The 18,804-nt window shown below is 34.0% G+C and overlaps 1 protein-coding gene across 5 annotated transcripts in view; it reads left to right on the top strand.

The window, feature by feature from the left end:
- Positions 1-18,804, top strand: part of CNTN5 (contactin 5) — a 603,192-nt gene that overhangs the window by 385,383 nt on the left and 199,005 nt on the right. For all 5 annotated transcript variants that reach the window (XR_005628589.1, XM_039718730.1, XM_039718731.1 and 2 more), the window contains one exon: positions 372-547. Coding sequence is in view for 4 of the 5 variants with exons in the window: in XM_039718730.1 (XP_039574664.1) it covers positions 372-547 (176 nt within the window). In the remaining variant the exon portion in view is untranslated. The remainder of the gene's footprint in view (positions 1-371; positions 548-18,804) is intronic.

Below are 18,804 nucleotides of genomic sequence, written 5' to 3'. Positions count from 1 at the left end.
CTTTGATTATCATAAGCACAGCAAAATTCTCATTTTTGATATAAAGGATGCATCTGCTATACAGTTTTCAAGTCTTAAGCCTCTGTGAACACTACTTTTTTGGGGGGAAAAAAAGAAGGAAAAAATTATTTTCATTCAGCATAGGTAAAACAAAGAATGTCCTTTTTCCTCAGAGGCTGAAGTTCAGGTTTTGCTTGTAGTTTTTGTTTTCAAGTTTTGCCAGATTAATGCGTTCCTGCACTGGATATCTTTGAATAGCTGTAATTACAACTGGAGCTGTCAGATTCTGTGTCCTAAGCTTGATACTTTCACATGGCTATTAAATGCTCAAGCAGTTTTTGAGTGGTTTTGTTTTTCTTCCTTCCCCTAAGATGGCTTCGAAATGGAACTGAAATCGACATTGAAAGTGATTATCGCTTCAGTTTAATAGAAGGAAGTTTGATCATCAGCAACCCCAGTGAAATGAAAGATTCTGGACAGTACCAATGTTTAACTACTAATATGTTTGGCAGTATTTTAAGCAGAGAGGCTGTCCTTCAGTTTGCATGTGAGTAACAATTTTTAAAATATTGATAAATCAGACTTTTACATTGCTTGATAAGGCATTAAATTGTAATTTGAATATGTTATACAAGCGACGCTGACATTGTTGAGCTAGAATATCAAAATAAGAAATAAAATACTTAGTAAAAGAAAGGGATTTTCGGTAGACTTGTTACTTTTACAATAGAATCATCGGGGAAAATAACTCCAGTACATGATCCCAAAAGCTGTACTTTAATGGCATACTTGAATACTCTGCAGTGATGTATTTCACTCATTGCTAGGTTCCTGAAACATCTATCATTTTGCCATACTCTGAGCAGGAAAGATAGAACTGTAAACTTAGGAATAGAATGAGATAAAGTGCCTATATATCTGTGGAATAGTATGCACCTTAACTATTTTTTAATAGATATATATACGTATATAAATATATGTGTTTTATGTTCTTGTTTTTGCACACATATCCTTTCATACATATACATACACTTTTGCACAATATAAAACTGAAGAGGTTTTTATAGTCTTTAATGGAAATCAAAAATGTCTTAACTTTTGTAATCATTCACTACAATATACTTTTCAGAAACTATCAATAGTTCACAATCCCAAGTAAGCACTATGGTCTATCAATAGCATGCTCTATTTCAAACATACTAGCAGGAAAAACAGGGCCAGGATTTCTCTTCAAACCTAACTTCCCCTCAGCACTTTACAGGAAGAAATCCAACATAATTTTATGAGTTTATCTAGATAAATACTACTATAAGTGATTTTTAAGGGAGTGCAAAAACCTCTTTAATTTATTGCTTAATTCTTGTCTGCTGCATATTTCATCAAGGTGTTTGTTAGGAGATCATGGTACTATCCACCCACTTCTGAGCTGGGAAGAATAATGGCATTTGTAAAAGTTTGCTCATGACAGGGAAGAATGTTTAAAACTCTAAACACCACAAGAGTATCATGGTATTACTGAACTTCAGTCTTAAATGTAGCTTCTGAGAAAGTTCTGCTGCATTTTATCTTTAAAAAAAAAACTATCCTACAACAAATCCCATGGTTAGAGAACCCAATCACTGGTAAAAATACATGGTTCCAGCTGTCTGAACCTCAGATTTCTGTTCCCAGCTCAAGAGTAGGGCTATTTAACCTCCTTTTGAAAAAAAAAAATAATAATAACAATAAAAAAATAGGGAAAGTGAGAGCTTGAGCTCAAACAACAGAAGATTTATGACTTTCAATATCATCCACAGTTCTTTCAGACCCCCATGTACTTACATTATTACCTTCTCCAATAAAATTAATTTAGATAAAGTGACAAGAAAAAAGAAAGAAGAGATTTGGTTTAGTGGGTTTATTTTTATTGGATTTTTAAGTTTGTGTTATCTTACACACTTACTTCTGCAGGTATCAAAATTAATATATTTTAATGTCTGAAATGTGATTTATGTTTATTAAAGTATTTGGAAATTGTAATGAAAGTTTCTTAGGCAATTTTAATGGCAGAATGCTATTTGGAAGTGCTGAAATATAGTAAATAATGTTGCAGGACTTGCATCAGAGAAAAGGACATAAAAATATTTTTTAAATGATAGAGTAATAACTGATTGAAACTCTTTTAAAAGTTCATGAGAAACTTGTTCACAAGAGTAATTTCAAGTTCAATGTGTATTTGTAGCTCAATTTCTATGTAGCACGATACTCTCTCTTCCACTCTTGTCTTAATGCTTCAATTCCCTGATCTTAAATGGTTGGTGTTCATGTTGAAATAATATTTGCATTAGGCAGCATCTCAGATTTTAATGTTGATTAAATTAATTAAAATTTAATGATGTCACCACACTGTAAGTTCATACTAACATATCAGAAGATTTTATCACTGAAAAGTTGTTTTAAGTCAGATCCAAGGGCCACTTCTTCCAATGCCTCACCACTTCTATAGGGAAGTATTTCTTGTTAACAGCTGGCCTGCATGTGTCCAGTGGAATTCAGTAAGACAGAAACTAAAGCATTGGAATAGATTTTTTTAAGGAAATATCCAAACTTCAAAGTACTTAAAGAAATTGGTGTCCAGCAGTTTTACTGGGATCTAACTGCTTGAAGGGTAATCTCTAATCCCCAGGATAAACCAAGCCTTTTCTGACGATGAGATACAGAGCTACTCATAATGGCCTTCATTTTCCTGTTCATTGCTGAAAACCATGGATGTTGATTCCAAAAGCTTAGAAACTTACCACTTTTACGGGAAAAAAACCCCAAAATTTAAGTTCATGTAATTGTTTGAAAGCATGTGTTGTACCTCTGTGGAATATAATTACATCTTTGCACCTTGAAAGTTGTTCTTCTAATTAAAAAGAGAAATGGCATGTAGCTCAAAATGGAGCAGGGACCATTAAACAAAGCCTTTGACGCTGTCTTACAGACAAAGAGTGTACTCTAAGATGCCTACGCAAAAATATCAAAACCCAAAAATAGGCAAACCCAAAAATAGGCAAAACCCTTTTGAAACCCAAAAAGGGAGAGCATGTTTACCTCACTGGCTCTTAGTTCTCTCCCATGAACCTTCTCCGTGGCCAAAAGCCCCGTTGCTATGGTTATTATCATGTAATTCAGCATTGGTGATGCATTGCAAATATAAATGTTTATGTACTATATCATTTGCATATGTGTGCACAGTTAAAATAGGAAATATTTTGAGATACTTATATCATGTCTTTGGATTTGAAAGAGAAAGAGATATAAAATGAACATTACTCTGTATATGTTTAGAGATATAATAGTTGAAACAGCCCACTCTATCACTGGTTATTTTCATGCAGCAAAATTGGAAGATCAGTTATGTGCAGTTACAGGTCTGCCTGAAATTTTAAACTATCACAGCAAATACTTATGAAGATATAAACTCAATAAAACTTTTTTTCTCTTTGTATTTCCTGTGATGTCTCATGCCCAAGGTCATGTTGGTTTATGCTACTTTTAGAAAGCAAGCAAAAAAAAAAAAAGAAAACTATCACATGCTGTAAATGAAATAAATAAAATTAGAAGTATACTTTTTCAATAAAAACAAAACCTGATGCATAATTGAAAAAATATATATATTTCAGCTTGATTAAGTCTATCTGCCTTACTGCAAAACTGCATATTTTTGCATGTGGTCCCACTGCTTCTCTTTGGAACAGCATCCTAATAACTTTGGCTACAACAGCAGATGTATTTTGTGCTTAACTTTGCCACATGTACAATCTCTATATTCCATTAGGTCACAAAACAAAATTGCTTTCTTTTATCTGTGGGTTATTCAACCTTTCACAAGACTACCATCTCAATGATATTTACAGCCTGGGCTAAAAACCTGAAGTGTTAGGGGAAGCAAGTTATCACATGTCATTTATGGAACACCGCACTGCAATTTTATTAATCCAATTGTTAATGGCTTCATTGCATCATTTCCTTTTTTCTTTTACCAAATCTGTTTTATTCCCTTTAATCTACAGAGAAGGGTATTGATTAGATTTAATTTAAATGTCCTTTTCCAATGGATGATCTGTGATGTCTGACCAGTGATGTACAGAAAAAGAAGTCACCCATGCTGCAGACATATGAATCAATAGTTTCCTGAGGAGACAGCCTGCACACTGCCCATTCTGTCACAGCACACTTTTGTCAACCTTTTAATTGACTTCACCTAGTAAGAAATTAGTTTAATCACCTATGTTTCTTTCCTGCCATCATGCTCCCTGGACACCTTATTGGGTATATATCATGATTTCCTAGCATTAATTTGTAAAGAGTTGATTTATTTAAACCCTCTTAAGAAAAGCCTTGGTTTCTCATGTTCATTTCAGAAGATGCAGAATTATAAAATGACATTACAACAGCAACATTTACTTCAAAATCATATCAATCTAAACAGTTTTAGGCACTATAAATGAAAAACTGAAGTGAGAAAATAAATCAAAATGTAGGTAGTTATACTTTCAGTTTCAAAAGTGTCCCTGATCATCCTGTAATAAACTTTTAACTTTGTGACTGCTTTGCTCTGAAAGCATCACAGCTGTGTGAAGAATGTTACTGTCAGTTAAGAATAGCTACACCTACAACAATGACTTGCACTACAATGTTTTTGGACTGTTTTCTTCACTATCTCAATATGCTTTCTTCAGAAAATATATGCTTAAAAGGCACCTGAAAACTATGAGTAAATGCCAGAAAAAGTAAATTTTGTGTTGAACTTGCTTGCATTTTATTAATAAATAATTTATTAATTGAAGAGTATCATTCAGTGAATTTGAAATTAATGTGAGTTTGTCAAACTCTGCCAACAGTTTCAGCTGTTCTTTCCAGACACAGTTTCCTACATAAATGTTCAAACCACTTGCACATATCTACTTTAAAATTTTACAAATCTAGCCCTTTCTTTTCTTAAGAGCATCAGGAATTAAATTAATGGAAATATATTTTTTTCATATACAATGTTGAAAAAATTATGTTTTCAGTCAAAGTATAAGTCTGGAAAATGAAATTGTTTGAATTTTAGCTGTGGTAGTACTTTGTTGTTTAGTGAAATATTCAGCTTATATAACTAAGTTCAGTGGTGCAAAATGCTAAGAACTTTGGCTCTAGCCTAAAAAGGCATTTCATCTTAAAGTATCTGCATAATCCTTTTGAAGCTGATGGGGTGATGTACATCCTTAAAATTCAGCACATGCTTAAACCCTTTGTTGTTGTTAAACATAAGGATTCCTGAAGCAAGATTTGAAACAATCTGCTTGGATTTGTTGCCAGTGTCATCATGACAGACACATAATGGGTTTAATTAAGCCTGCTGTCATTCATTTCCTGATTCCTTCTTTCTAAAGTGAATAAATACCTTAGAATAATAAACTTTAGGAATAAAAAATAGCAGAACTCATTGCAAGTCATTTTAAGCAGCATTTCTCAAAGCTCTCCTGTTGGAAAAGATAGAGCTTGGTTCTCTGTTGTGGCTATGGTGAATCTACAATGAAAATTTGCCTCCATCCTCATTTTACATAGGTGAATCCAAGTCTGAAAGCAAGTATGGAGAAATCAGTAAAATAAGCAGGTCATCTAAAACTGTGAAGATAGCACCCACTCTTTCTGAAAGAATGGCAAAATTAATGAATTTTATGTTATTCAAATTTCCAAACAAATCATTGAGTATTGCCAAACAGTAAACCCTCTGGGAGCTCAACTGTATTCAGGAGTGGTGTCCAGTGAAAACTTTGGAAAAAAATAAGCAACTTCTTTCCTGGAGCTCCCCTTCCACAGTATGCCTTTGGAAATGGTCTCCTGACCCTATGAACAGCAGCCTGTCTGTAATAGCATAAGATCAGCTTTGATGGACTTCCTCTATGTTTCTGTCCCTTCAGTTCTGCTTTTGAAGCTGTCTGAAAATTACGGTCAATTTCCATTTTCCCATTGCTACATCAGCATTTAAAGATCTTGCCTCTCCATTTGAACACTTTAAAGAGCAAAGGAAACCCAATCCTTTCCTATCTACAAAAGCAGGTTCTCTCTTTCACAAAGGAAAAAGGAGAGCAGAGAAATTCTTTCATCTTCTCTCTGTTGTCTCAAAACAGTATCCTGTCATTTCCAAAAGGGGTTCTTTGTGCTAGTAAAGTATTCCCTAGCACTGAGAGCAAATCATATGTAAAGGTCCACATCCATAGTTCTAAACTGATTTACCTTCCAAGACACAGAATACTTCTAAATTCTCTTCTGAGAATGGCTCCTGGTCAATTCTGCTAACACCCAAACTGTGACAAGGATTGTCTTGGAGAAGGCTGTGGTCCCACCAAAGAATCCCAGGTAGTCTTCCAACATAGTGACGCTATCTGTGATGAAAATCCAGTGCAAGAGATTATTTCTTTGTACCTTTCATTATATTAGTATAGACAAAATCTTTGTCTGAAAGGCAAAAATATAAGACTTTGCTTGTTCTCCCAAAAGAAGTTGGTTGCTCTTTGCCCTTAGAAAGAACTTACTCACTCCTTAACTTCATCTACTTGAATCCTACATCACCAGCCTGAGAGGGACATTTTGACAACACTGAGAAACAAAACTCAGGAAAATCTAATACAGCAAATCTTTTATTCTTAATCAAAATTAACTTTTTTTTTTTTTTTTTTTTTTTATGAAAGTACTAGAATGAAGGCAATGTGAAAATTTGAGGTCAGATCCCTGATTAGGGATTATACAATACAACACAGATTTGATACTTGTTAGGTTAAGTTACTAGCTTTAGAAAGGGGTATGAGTTCTGGATGTACTCCATTGAGCAACTTTATTATCTCATTCCATTTGAATTGCACATAGGGATAACTTCAATCTCATTGATCCTCATATCCATCAAACACCAAAAAAGTTATGATTATTTCCAAGTATTTAAGTGGAAATGGGATGTATTAATCTTGTCAAGTTCATTTATTACTACATAAATTTTGATGCCAAAAAGTATTCTGAATTGTAAGATCTGCTTAGTATTTTACTCTGAAAATGTACTTTGTACAATACATTTTATAGTCCTTATTCTTTGGAAGAATTAATAGAAGTCAGTCATGTAGAGAGACACAGTTTGAAATGTAATTACAGCAATCATTTAAAGATGCATTTTACATCTACTGACTTCTCATTTTAGCATTGTGCATTTCTCTGCAGGACCTGGAGGCTGGTGTTTAACCTGCCCATAACCTCACTCACCTCTCTTTCACAATCTAATCTATCATGCTAATGAATCATTAGACTTGGCATTTAAATATAGATTAGAGTAATTAACAGTAGCTTTACTAAACAGGAGAAATTTTAAAAGGTTGAAGGAGAATTTTGTGCCAAGATCAGACAACACTTTGTAAATTTCCCTCACAAGTTCTAGCTCTTACTGACGTTTGGAAATTACTGTGTCATCTGTCTTCTTAGACCCTTCCAGGTGTGGCATATAGTGGTGATCCCTATTGTAAACTCTTTCAAATGAAAAGTTTTACTTGAAATTTCTTGCACAGCATTTGTAGTGCTACCATGACTGCTCTCATTTTTCTCCCTCCTTTATCCTGACACAGATTTATCATGGCTTTCCTGAGAAATAAATCAGGCTCCTGGTCTCATTGAAAAGTAAAGTGGTCTGAGTGGTTGTTCTGTTTGTAAGTGTAGGGGCACAGATACTTGTGATAGTACCAAGGAAAGAGCAGCACAAGCCTGGGAGGGAAGAAAAAGAAGTGGACAGGGCATTTAAGCTGATTTAGGAACAGTACTCTTTATAAAATCAATGGAGTAATTTTTGATGATACTTTGGAACTCAGGGAGAAAAAACTCTAGGAAAAAGTTGAGTTCTGTCTGAGTTAATAACACTGAAGAAGTATTACCAGTATTATAAGTGTTATTATGAATAGAAGCCTACAAAGAATAAAGGAGATTGATCATCAAAGAAAACATCTGGAAGGTTGTGAAACACATGGATAAAATTAAGATAATTAGGAGAAGTCAATTTGAGTTTGCCTGGCAAAGGAAATTAAAAAGAATGCAGATAAGTTTTTTTAGTTAGATCACTAAAAATTAAAAAGAAAAGATAGTGGGATAGAATTAAAGTTAATCTACATACGACCCCAGATTCAATGGACACCTTTGCTCAGTTTTCTATAAGGACAGAGCAACTTACACATCTGTTTCCATATGAAGCATGAGATACCAGTAACAGACAATTGCATTTACTTTGGATATGGGAGAAGACAAGAATGTTAGAGTTAATCCAGACTTAAACTAGTTTCAACATCCATGAGTTCCATTCATGAAATTTATTACTTCAGTGACTAAACTTTACAACTGTGTGCAATTCCAAGGCAAATTTGTCTTTTGTCCTTCTTGATATTTTTATTAGTGTTCACAGCAGAACTCTTAATTAAATCACCTAAAGCTGCCGAGATTGGATGTTTTGTCAACATGGAGGTTGTATTTTCAACTGAATAATTTTATATTTTATTTATAGTGTTTTGCATTCAAAATTATGAATATGGTAATATAACTGTTGATTTGTTTGTCATTTATTGTAATTATTTTGAGAATAAAATCAAAATAATTTTCAAAAATAAATGCTGACCAGTGATAATGATAACATCAAAAGCTTTTGCAGATAACCACCATATGATGATAATGTCAAGTTGTGTAACATGATATGTTAAATTCTGTGCGACTGGGTAGTTTTGTATGTCTGCCATCAGCATCTAGCAGTTTACAATTTCTTCTGCACTGGTTTTAAGTGTCACATGTCAGAAGTTGTTTTCATAGGACAGGGTATATATATTTAGAGAAGCAAATTCCATAAAATGTACTGTAATCTGTCTCCCTATACAAACACACACACATGCACACACAGAGCTAAACAAAAACATTTCCCCCAAACAAACCTTTTATTTAGGTTTGATTCCTATATCTCATCAAGCATGGAAACATGCAAAAATGTCCTCAGGATTCTATAAATATGTAAATCCTGAGCCCACCCACATACCTACCACACTAATTAAAACAAAATGCATCAAGTCAGAAATTTATATACTGTGTGTCTAACTACACATTAAATCTTACAGTAAATTTTATTAGAGTTGCAAGGTCAAACATCCAAGCTACAGGATGAGGAATTTATTATTGTCTATACAGTCTGAATTTTGCCTTGGATGCTGGAGTCCTGAAATATAGAACTGTCAGACAATCTCTTTTTTCTTTTTTTTTAAATTTTTTTCCCTTTTTTTCTTTTTCTTTTTTTTTTATATTAGACTCACTACACTCTTTCAGGTCACAGAAGAATTACTGAACACTTACTGAACAGTGTTCTGTTTTTTACTGTTCAGTGCACAGCCCCCTGCCTTCATTAATTCAGACGCTTCACAACCTACTCTGAGGACAAAATTAATTTCCTCAGAAGCATTTTATGGTGCTCATCATTACAGCATCCGAGTGCCTCATGAACATTAATACATTTATTTTTACACTGTTTCTGTGAACTGAGTAGATATTACTATCTCCTTTTTATAACTGGAAAACTAAGACATGAGAGATTAATGTAAAAGATCCAGTAATTTGGGGAACTGTACATGAGCTCAACGGGAGTTGCTTTTCCCAAGTGCTTAGTGGAGCCAGAACTCATCACTCTCCTATTCATCACTCTGACCAATCTTTTTCTCAGCCTTTGTATCTGTCATATCTCAACCCTGCATCTGGTTTCTGATCTCTCTCCTATTATCGATAAGGATACTGATCCCACTTCCACTCTCCTTATTTACTGTTCAATCAAAAAAGACAGCAGCATCTTTCTAGCTCTATTTTAGTCTCCATGTACACATTTTGCTTAATTGCCTGCAGTTCCTCTGTCTCACATTTCCCACTCCCAGGCATCTAAGCTCCCTTTCCTTGTCCTTGTTCACTACCTTCTATGACATGCTTTTTCTTTCCATAACCTGCTGCATCCTCAACAGACTGAATGGACACTTAGGCATATTTTAACCAGAATTGAGAGTCACTAAAATAGAATCTTCCAATGGAAAGATTTTGCCATCTTAGTCACTGCAAATGGTATCTGTAGTGTTTATAATAATGGTTGGATTTCCTGACAGTATAAATATCCATTGAAAGAATGGATTTTTTTGAATTAGAATTTTTAATATATCTTCAGGCTGAATAACTTAAATTGCCCTTCCATTAGTTCTCATAAGTGGGCCAAATATTTGAATGGCAATCTTGCAATACATTCAGTAAAAACTTCTACTGATAATTCAGTGCTTTCTATTCAAAATTCTTAAACTATTATTACAGATGACACTATAATGAAACAGGTGCCCCTTGGATAAACTTCTGCCTGGAATGACACTTCTACTTAAATACTTTCCATTTATAAACTTTTTTTTTTTTTACTATGAGATCTCAACATCTCAACGTTCTTCACTCATTAGCAGAGATTAACTCTGTGTTTTGGTTAGTGACTGCAAGACTGCCATTTTAAGTCAGCCCTAATTCAGTCATCTTCTGAATTCCGTTTTTTTCCTGTCCTTGCCTCCTTTACGACTCACAAATGAAAGACCTCCATTGAAATTAAAGTGTGAGAAATAGAGAAAATCTTTGTGTATGATCATTACTAACCATGATGTGCCACAAATGCGAGAAAGAACTCTTAAATTTTTTCTTCATTTCAGAGCTGGTTATATAGGCTCTGGCAACATATAATACTCTGATATTGAAAAGTGGAACAGCTATTAATTTTTAATTAAATCTTAAAACTTTCGTTACCTCATTAAAATCAGATCTGCTAAAAAAAGTGAAATTATCATGGATAAAATATGTCAGTGAATGTAAAAGTTTAGCAGAAATACTGGTAAAAAAATCATAACTAGTGGAATGAAAGAAAGTATTTTCAATTCAAGATTGCCTTGCGGCAATCTCAATAGAAAAGCCAATCCTTTAAGTACTTTATCCTGCTAAACACTGTTGCCAGCAATTCACTCTAAGGCACTGGGTTAACATTCAGGATAAAGACCTTTCCAGTATATTTTGGTCAAAGTTCTCTAAAATATAGAGTTTTGTACAATGTGAACGAAGTTCACATATTGAGATAATAGTTCCACAAGAGATTTAAACACTTCTTTTTTTCTTACTCTAAAACTGATTGTTTTTAATTTCTTTTATGGTAAGATTCCAAAGAAATATATTTTAGAGTGAATGAAATGAAATGTGGGTTTTTTTAATAAAATAATTTTTTTAATTCATTCGTTAGGAATATCCTATTATATTGAAATAAAGTAGCTTTTACAGCAGTTTGAATACTTTAAATTTGACTTTGTACCATGTTATACCGCAAGTATAAGAAATTCATATCTATATGTTATGTATACATAGATATGGCAAAACTTGACCCAGTACTGTCAAAACTAAAAGCCTAAATAACTATTTTTATGTAAAAGAATGATAAAAATATACTGAGACAGAAATGGCATTATAATGATCTTAATTTTTTTCTGAAAATGTGACACTAAGTCTCTAAATTCTGTTCTAGATATTCAGTTGTTGAAGTTATAAGGAGATCATCTAATAAGGAAAGAAAGGCATATGAAGCTATAGTGAAACTGACACTGTTCATCTAAACTCCCTCCCTCTCTTCCAGCCAGTTCTTCCATACAGCGACCAACAGCTATAAAACTTTCTTGTTCACTTTATCTACCTGATGACAAACGTGTGCACATACTGACTTATCACACAGACCTACAGTGAAACTTGCAGCCCAGAAATTTACCTTTATTGCCTGTTATTTGGTATACACACCTAAGTCTGTGACCACAATAGATATCCAAACCTTTCCCTGGAGTAAGGTTTACATAAAAGAGTGTAGAATGAAAAATACTAGAAACAGAAGAGAAAAGAATACTAGAAACAGAAAAGAAAAACTATCCAAATGCAAAACCTTTGGATTCTCTGATTGTTTTAAATGAACTTTTTATCAGATCAAAAACACTAAAAGAAACATGCTTTACAATAATCATTTAAGACAATAAACTACCATATAAAATATTTTGCCACCATATAAAATTATTTCCACATTATTTGAGAGCAAATTAAACAGAGTAGCTTTTGGAGACATAGACTAAATTATATATAAAATTTGTTGAACCTTGAAGGAAAAGGAATGAAATTCAAATGTTTACTTTCACAGCATCACAGGTACCTTATTAAATTTAAATAAAATATGTTCTCAGATAAATTTAAATAAATCATGTGAGTGGGACTATATGATCCTTATGATTATGTTCTGACTTGAAATGCTCTATGATTAATTGAATAGAGGTAAATAATACTGAATTTAATGAATTAGTATTTTGAAAATAGAGTGTTTTAGGGACTTGTTGCAGTCATATCATAGAAACAAAGAATGGTTTGGTTTGAAGGGAGTTTAGATATCACCTACTTCCAACCCTTCTGCCATGGTCAAGGACACCTTATGCTGGACAAAGCCCCCCATCTGATCTGACCTTGAATACTTCCAAGGATGAGGCATCCACAGTTTCTCTGGGCAATCTGTTACAGATGGCCTTGACACCCTTGCAGTAAAGAATTTCTTCCTAATTTCTAATATAAACCTACTCCCTTTCACAGTTTAAAGCCATTCCCCCTTGTGCTGTCACTAACCTTCCTGATAATGAGTCTCTTCCCATCTTTCCTGTAGGCCTCCTGTCATTCATTTTCAAAACAGTCATATATTATCTTCTAAAGTAACATAGAATCACAGAATCACAGCTGGAAGGGACCCTCAAGGATCATCAAGTCCAGCTCTTGGCTCTATGGTATTGATGGTCTTAAAATGCTTTCATTCACTTCAGCTGATCCTTTTTTTCCAGATAGTAATTATGACTGATGTCTTTTAAGCAAAGACTGCAGATATGTCTGTTGTTGCTATGAAAATGCAAGTGAATTAGGTCACTGCTGCAATATGCTGCAATGTGAGTCTTCATTTTGTAAATGTTTTACATTCCAGAGGATTTACTTCTGGGTTTGCTCAAATCTACCTTAATACTGAAATGAAATATTTATACTGGACTTAGTACAATCAGGTGGTCATTTTGTTTGACAAATTGGGTCACCTTTAAGGGAATTAACAGTTTGTGAGCTGCAAACTCCTTTGGGGTTTTGATACACTGCTCATTGTGAGTACCTTGATATTGGCACACATGGGCCAATACTCTAGCAATGACACAAAATAGCTGGAAAGCACAATCTCCTCAGCCAGCCAGGGTGAAATATCAGATTTTGGTCCTGAACTGAAAAAAAGAGATTTCTGTAGAACTCTAGAAGGAGAAAACAAACATCATGAAAACCATTTTCCATCAGTAATGTGGTATTTTGAAAAAGCTTTTCCAAATATCTTCTCACTATAGATAACTGTACATTGGGTTGTTTCTTTTGGGGTTTTTTGAGATTTTTTTTTTTCTTTAAGTAATTTGTTCATACAAGTTCCTGGGAATGTCCTGGTAAAAATAAATATGTGGACAGAGATCTAAATGCAAGTAATTTGTATATTAAAGACATTTTACTTTCTTCATTGTTAGTAATTATTTTCTCTGTGCAAAGGAGACAGCTGAAATCGGTGACATTGATTTTCAAGATGGAAGCCAACAGGCAATGTCTTGAAATCTAGTTCCCAAACTAAATCATTAGTAAGCATCTCACATCTCTGTCTAACATTCTGTGCTATCACATCAATGGAACATACAATCTGGAATTTGTATCCACGGCTTGTTTTGCCATTGAAGGGTCTTCTTTGCTGATTTCCTGTAATTTATCTGAGCTGCAAACACCAAGGCTGTGAATGATTAATGTGTTATGATACCTAAAATTAAGTTGGAATCTATTACAAAAAAGGTGGATTTTATATCTCTTGCTGACATTGCCTACAAGTAAAATACCTACAGGAGCAACTTTACATTCATGGTTTGTACCTGTCTAATAGAAAAAAAGTATAAAAAACCTTTTGTACTTAAGCATAGGCATTTTGAAAAAGGACTATAATAAAAAGTTTACAAGTTCTAGTGTTTGAATTATAATGCCTGCAAAGATGATGTTTCCGCTTCAGCTCTTCAAAATACTGCTTGAAATGGAAATGCATTTAGGCACTTAAGGTTTGATTTATAAAACTTCTATTTACTTTTATGCAGGTTCTTTGCATAATTTACTTGGTAAAAGTAGAACAGTTTTAGTTTACATAAATCATATTATTCTTTATTTTTTTCATGGAAACTTGTGGATGCTATGTCATCATTCTTATTTCAAGAATATGCGTTAAGACAAAAACGGTTGAAGGTGTGAAAGAACTGTGGTAATCTCAGACTCCATAAGCAGATTGCATTGCAATATATTTTAAGAAAAATAGTAGAAATATTTTACAATAGCATGCAGAAACTAGAGTTGCCTAGAGAAAGGTAAAAAAGAAAAAAAATTATTCCACTTTGAAACAGTGTGTTTGGTCTGATTTGGCATTTCCAGGATATTCACTCTGAACTTCTTTGCTAGGGGATTTCTCCATTTTCTGAAGATACATTGTTAAACAAAATAGGGTTAAGTATAACACAGGACAGCTTAGCTGTCATCTAGTTTTTCAGTGATTGTTACCCATGAGACCTGTGAATAAATGACTAGAGAATAAGCAGAAAACTGATTATCATTCTGTAAGTGTTTCCAAATTCTATCACATTCTAGATTTGGGTCAGAGGGGAGAATATTGTTTTCCATTACGTATTTTCTGTAAGAAAAGACCAAACACAACAAACTGAGAACATATTGTTTGAGATAAAATATAAACATATAAACATTTCCATGTCTCATGGCAAATGAGACAATTGATCTGATGAAAGCTGGCATGTAAAAAAATGATGTATCCAAAACCTCTTTTTTGCCTTCATTTTACACTGGAAATTTCTTCTCGCGTCTTTTGAGTCCCAGAATCTCCAGGCACGAACTGTTAAAATTAAGCCCTACCCATCACAGGAGAATAGAATTCAATTAATAGAATAGAATAGAATAGAATAGAATAGAATAGAATAGTCCATATATCAAGGGGGCTTATACAAAAGATATAATGAACCTTTTACCGTGGTCCATAATGGTAGGGCAAGAGAAAACAGGAAGAGGGTAGATTTAGATTAGCTGTTAGAAAGAGATTCTTGTGAGTGTTGTGAGGCACTGGAACACGTTGTCCAGAGTAAGTGGTGCTTGTCTGGGTTCTTCTGGTTTACAATCTTACATGTTGCAAAGTCCAGGTTGGTGTCACTGGAAATGGTACCAGTCTTTTCTTGATAGTCCATCAATTAGTGTAACTGTTGAGGTTTGTTTCCTCTCATTTTCTCCACATTTTATTTGTTCAGGTGTGTGTCTCCTTAGATGTTTGGGGTTTTTTTGGTTTCCCTCTCATCCTTTAGTTTCCTCCCTAGTTGACAAGGTCTGCAGACAGACCTATTCTTGCTGGAATAAATGGTCTTACAATCTCACTTGCCTTCATCATTAGTGTGGGCAACCATGTTTCGTTATTTGACTGCTCTGTATGTTTTGTTTAAGACTTATTCCTTTTCTCAATGACCTTAACCAGATATTCTTAAAGAGGGAGTCCCTCTTCTGTCACATACTATTACAAATATGACTAGAGAGGAAAAGTTGCATCATTTCTTCACCAAGTTATGATTCTTTCACACCTCTTCTATCCCTCTTTCTGCTCATATGCAGAAGCACCCAAAATATTAAAGGAAGCTTAGAGTCAAAAATATTTCAAATAACCCCAATAACAACAAAAGCTTTTATACTTTCTCAGCTGTTTATTCTTTCAGGCAATGTCAGCTTAAACTCTGCTTTCCCCTAAGTATTAAATAAATGTAGAAGCATTGGGAGCATTAAAGTAACACTAGGCAGTCTCTTAATGTACTTTGCAGTAATTTTCCTTTCATCCTGAACTGCTATGCGTTGTTGTCATAACTATCACGAGAAAGAAATCTCTGCAACTCATAAGGACTGTGAACCCACATTCCATTTGCATGAATTTGCACAACATAATGTTTCCAGGATTTATAACAGTGGATTTTTTTTCTTGATCTTGAGATCCATATCTCACAAATTCTTTCCTAAACAAATTCAAGTAGATAGTAACCTACCTCTTTGTAGTAACCAAAGCACACATATTTTCTTTTTTTTTATTTTCTTCCCTGCAGCATCTCAATATCTGCACTCAGATTTTACAATCTACCTGTAGCAGATATTAAACAATGGCACAACATCTCTTTTCAGCTCTGTTATAATTTATCAGCTCATCTAAAATTGGCAGTTTGCAGATTTTCTACATCTCACTGTAAGCACATAGGTCTGGATTTTAAAGTGTGAGCTAACATTAGTGTGAACTAATAATAACTAATTAACCCTGTTGAAATTGTTGCTAATCAACTAGTGAAATGTCACAGATGCAATGTGTAAGCATATATGTGTTTAAAATGCAACATATGCTTTATATTATCTAGTTGATAGATATGAATATAGAAATGTGTATATACATAGATATATATATATACATATGGATGTACATGTACACATAAATTTTGAATTTCTCAGCCAGTCATTATTCCCAGACTTCTATACTTAATGTCACTCTATATAGGACTGATTCATTTGATATCTTTTTTATGCTACTGACTCTCTCTCTCTCTCTCTTTGTTCATTGGGCCATATTTGTACAAAACTTTATAAGGTAGCAGCTGAGCCAGGTAATAGCGGGGGATTCCAATGCTGAGAAGTACATTGAGATCTTCTGACAAGGGAACATGTCATGTGAAGGAGGTGTGAACCACAGAATTTGCAAAATATTGTAAGGATCATTGCCTGTTGTTAGCCTCCAAATTTTCCTCTGTTAAATTAAATCTTAAACTTTTCTTTCTCTGGAGATGCTTGAGATAGCATCTTGAGGTTACTCTGAACTTTCAAGGGTCTGGCTCTTCCTGCACTAATTTGACCATGAATCTCTTTGCCATCAGAAGGCGAATCATTGATTCTTTCAGAATATAGACTGAAGAGATGTAAAATTTTGTATTTAGTAGACTGTCTCCTGACAGGTTCAGTTATATAGGTTAAAAAGCTCCAATTCTTATGAAGATTTTAATGAAAACTATATAAAAATTGTCCAAATAGTTCATGATTGTAAGTTCTCTTCTCTAGTCCTGTGAGAGTAATATCAAGAAAAATCCACCCATTCTTCCTACACAGCAATCTACATACTATGCACCTGTCATCACAACTGCTTTAAGTCTGATGGAAAACTACAGAAATTGCTAAGGAAGTGGATTGACATATGGCTTTTGCCATCCTGCATGAAGTCCAAAGGGCACAGATCTTCCCATGAAGATCATTTGGTCTCAGAAAGTAGTTTTGGATTTTAAAAAATGTTCACAAGAAAAAATAGTAGTAAGTTTTTAACCGAAGTTTATTTTCTCTTCTTTATGTATCTGTAGTATTTCCCATCTGAGACTTAGAAGGGTCAGAATCTTTGAGCTCTTTTGTCTGAAAAAATTAAATGGGTCTTGTGTTATCAGCACCTATAAGCTTTAGGATGCGGTACAATAATTCCTAGGGTGCTGTTCTTTGTTGCTCTTTCATGAGCCACATTACCATATAGATCAGCCCTTGGTGGCAGTCTGTGTCTCCATAGCACTTCTATTCTAAGGGAATGATTATTTTAATTATTCCAGCTTCCATTTTATTGGAACTCTTAATCAAAAATCAAGGTTATTCTTTCATACTGACAGTATGAAGATTCCTGATCTTCCATTCCATCCTTGAGAGCATACCCTGGGGAGTACAACTTAAAAAGCATCTTGACGCATGGGGGAAGATTTGTAGGAGTAGAAAAACAGACTTTGTTCTAAAAAAATGATTTTTTTTTTTTTAGCTCTACATTGGAAAGATACTGGCACACTGATATATAAGCAATAAGACTGCAATTTAGCAGGAGAAGGAGTAAAAACTTCCAGCATTTGAAACTTAAAAGTACTGGGTTTTATGGGGTATAAACATCAACCTCACAGAGAGGGAAAACAACCATTTGAGGAACTTGTCTAGAGAATGATTACAAATTTTTTTTATTATTATTATTTAATCTTTTTTTAGAGGTATCTATTTCAAAACATTAATTTTGAGAATTTCTGTGGTTCATGTCCCACTGGAGTTATAGTAGATGATTGGGATGGTAATTCCTTATTTATCACTTCTTAATATACCTGAAGATGTTTAAAAATGCCTTCTATAATTTTGACTCTTGCATTGCGTGTTGGGAACAATATGGCATCTCTTCATTTGCTGAATGCTGGCTAAAGACAGTAAAGGTAAAACTTTCAAAAATGATCCCTTATTAGGAGCACTTATGACAGCTTGATTTATTGATGTACCTTGGGGTATGTAGTCTGATTAGTTGCTTGACTTTGACATACCATCTTTTTACTCACAGGATCTCTGAAATTTGCCTTTTCACATTTTCTCTTCTCCAGTCAACTGCTTACAAGGTACCTGATTTATTCTCCATGACAATCCTAGTACTAACCTTGCCATGTCTAACCATACAAAAGAGATTCTGACATTTAGATATAAAGCAAGTGCCCACTAATGTTACCAAAAATATTAGCAATTCATTTTTATTTTCCCTATATTTTAGTCCTATAATCTCCAGCACCAAGAGGCAGTTTGCAA

Source organism: Passer montanus, unplaced genomic scaffold (genome assembly GCF_014805655.1).
Source record: "Passer montanus isolate IOZ18808 unplaced genomic scaffold, ASM1480565v1 scaffold4, whole genome shotgun sequence".
Classification (NCBI taxonomy): Eukaryota; Metazoa; Chordata; class Aves; order Passeriformes; family Passeridae; genus Passer; species Passer montanus.
Note: the sequence above shows the minus strand (reverse complement) of the source record. Positions and strands in the feature narration are given on the sequence as shown.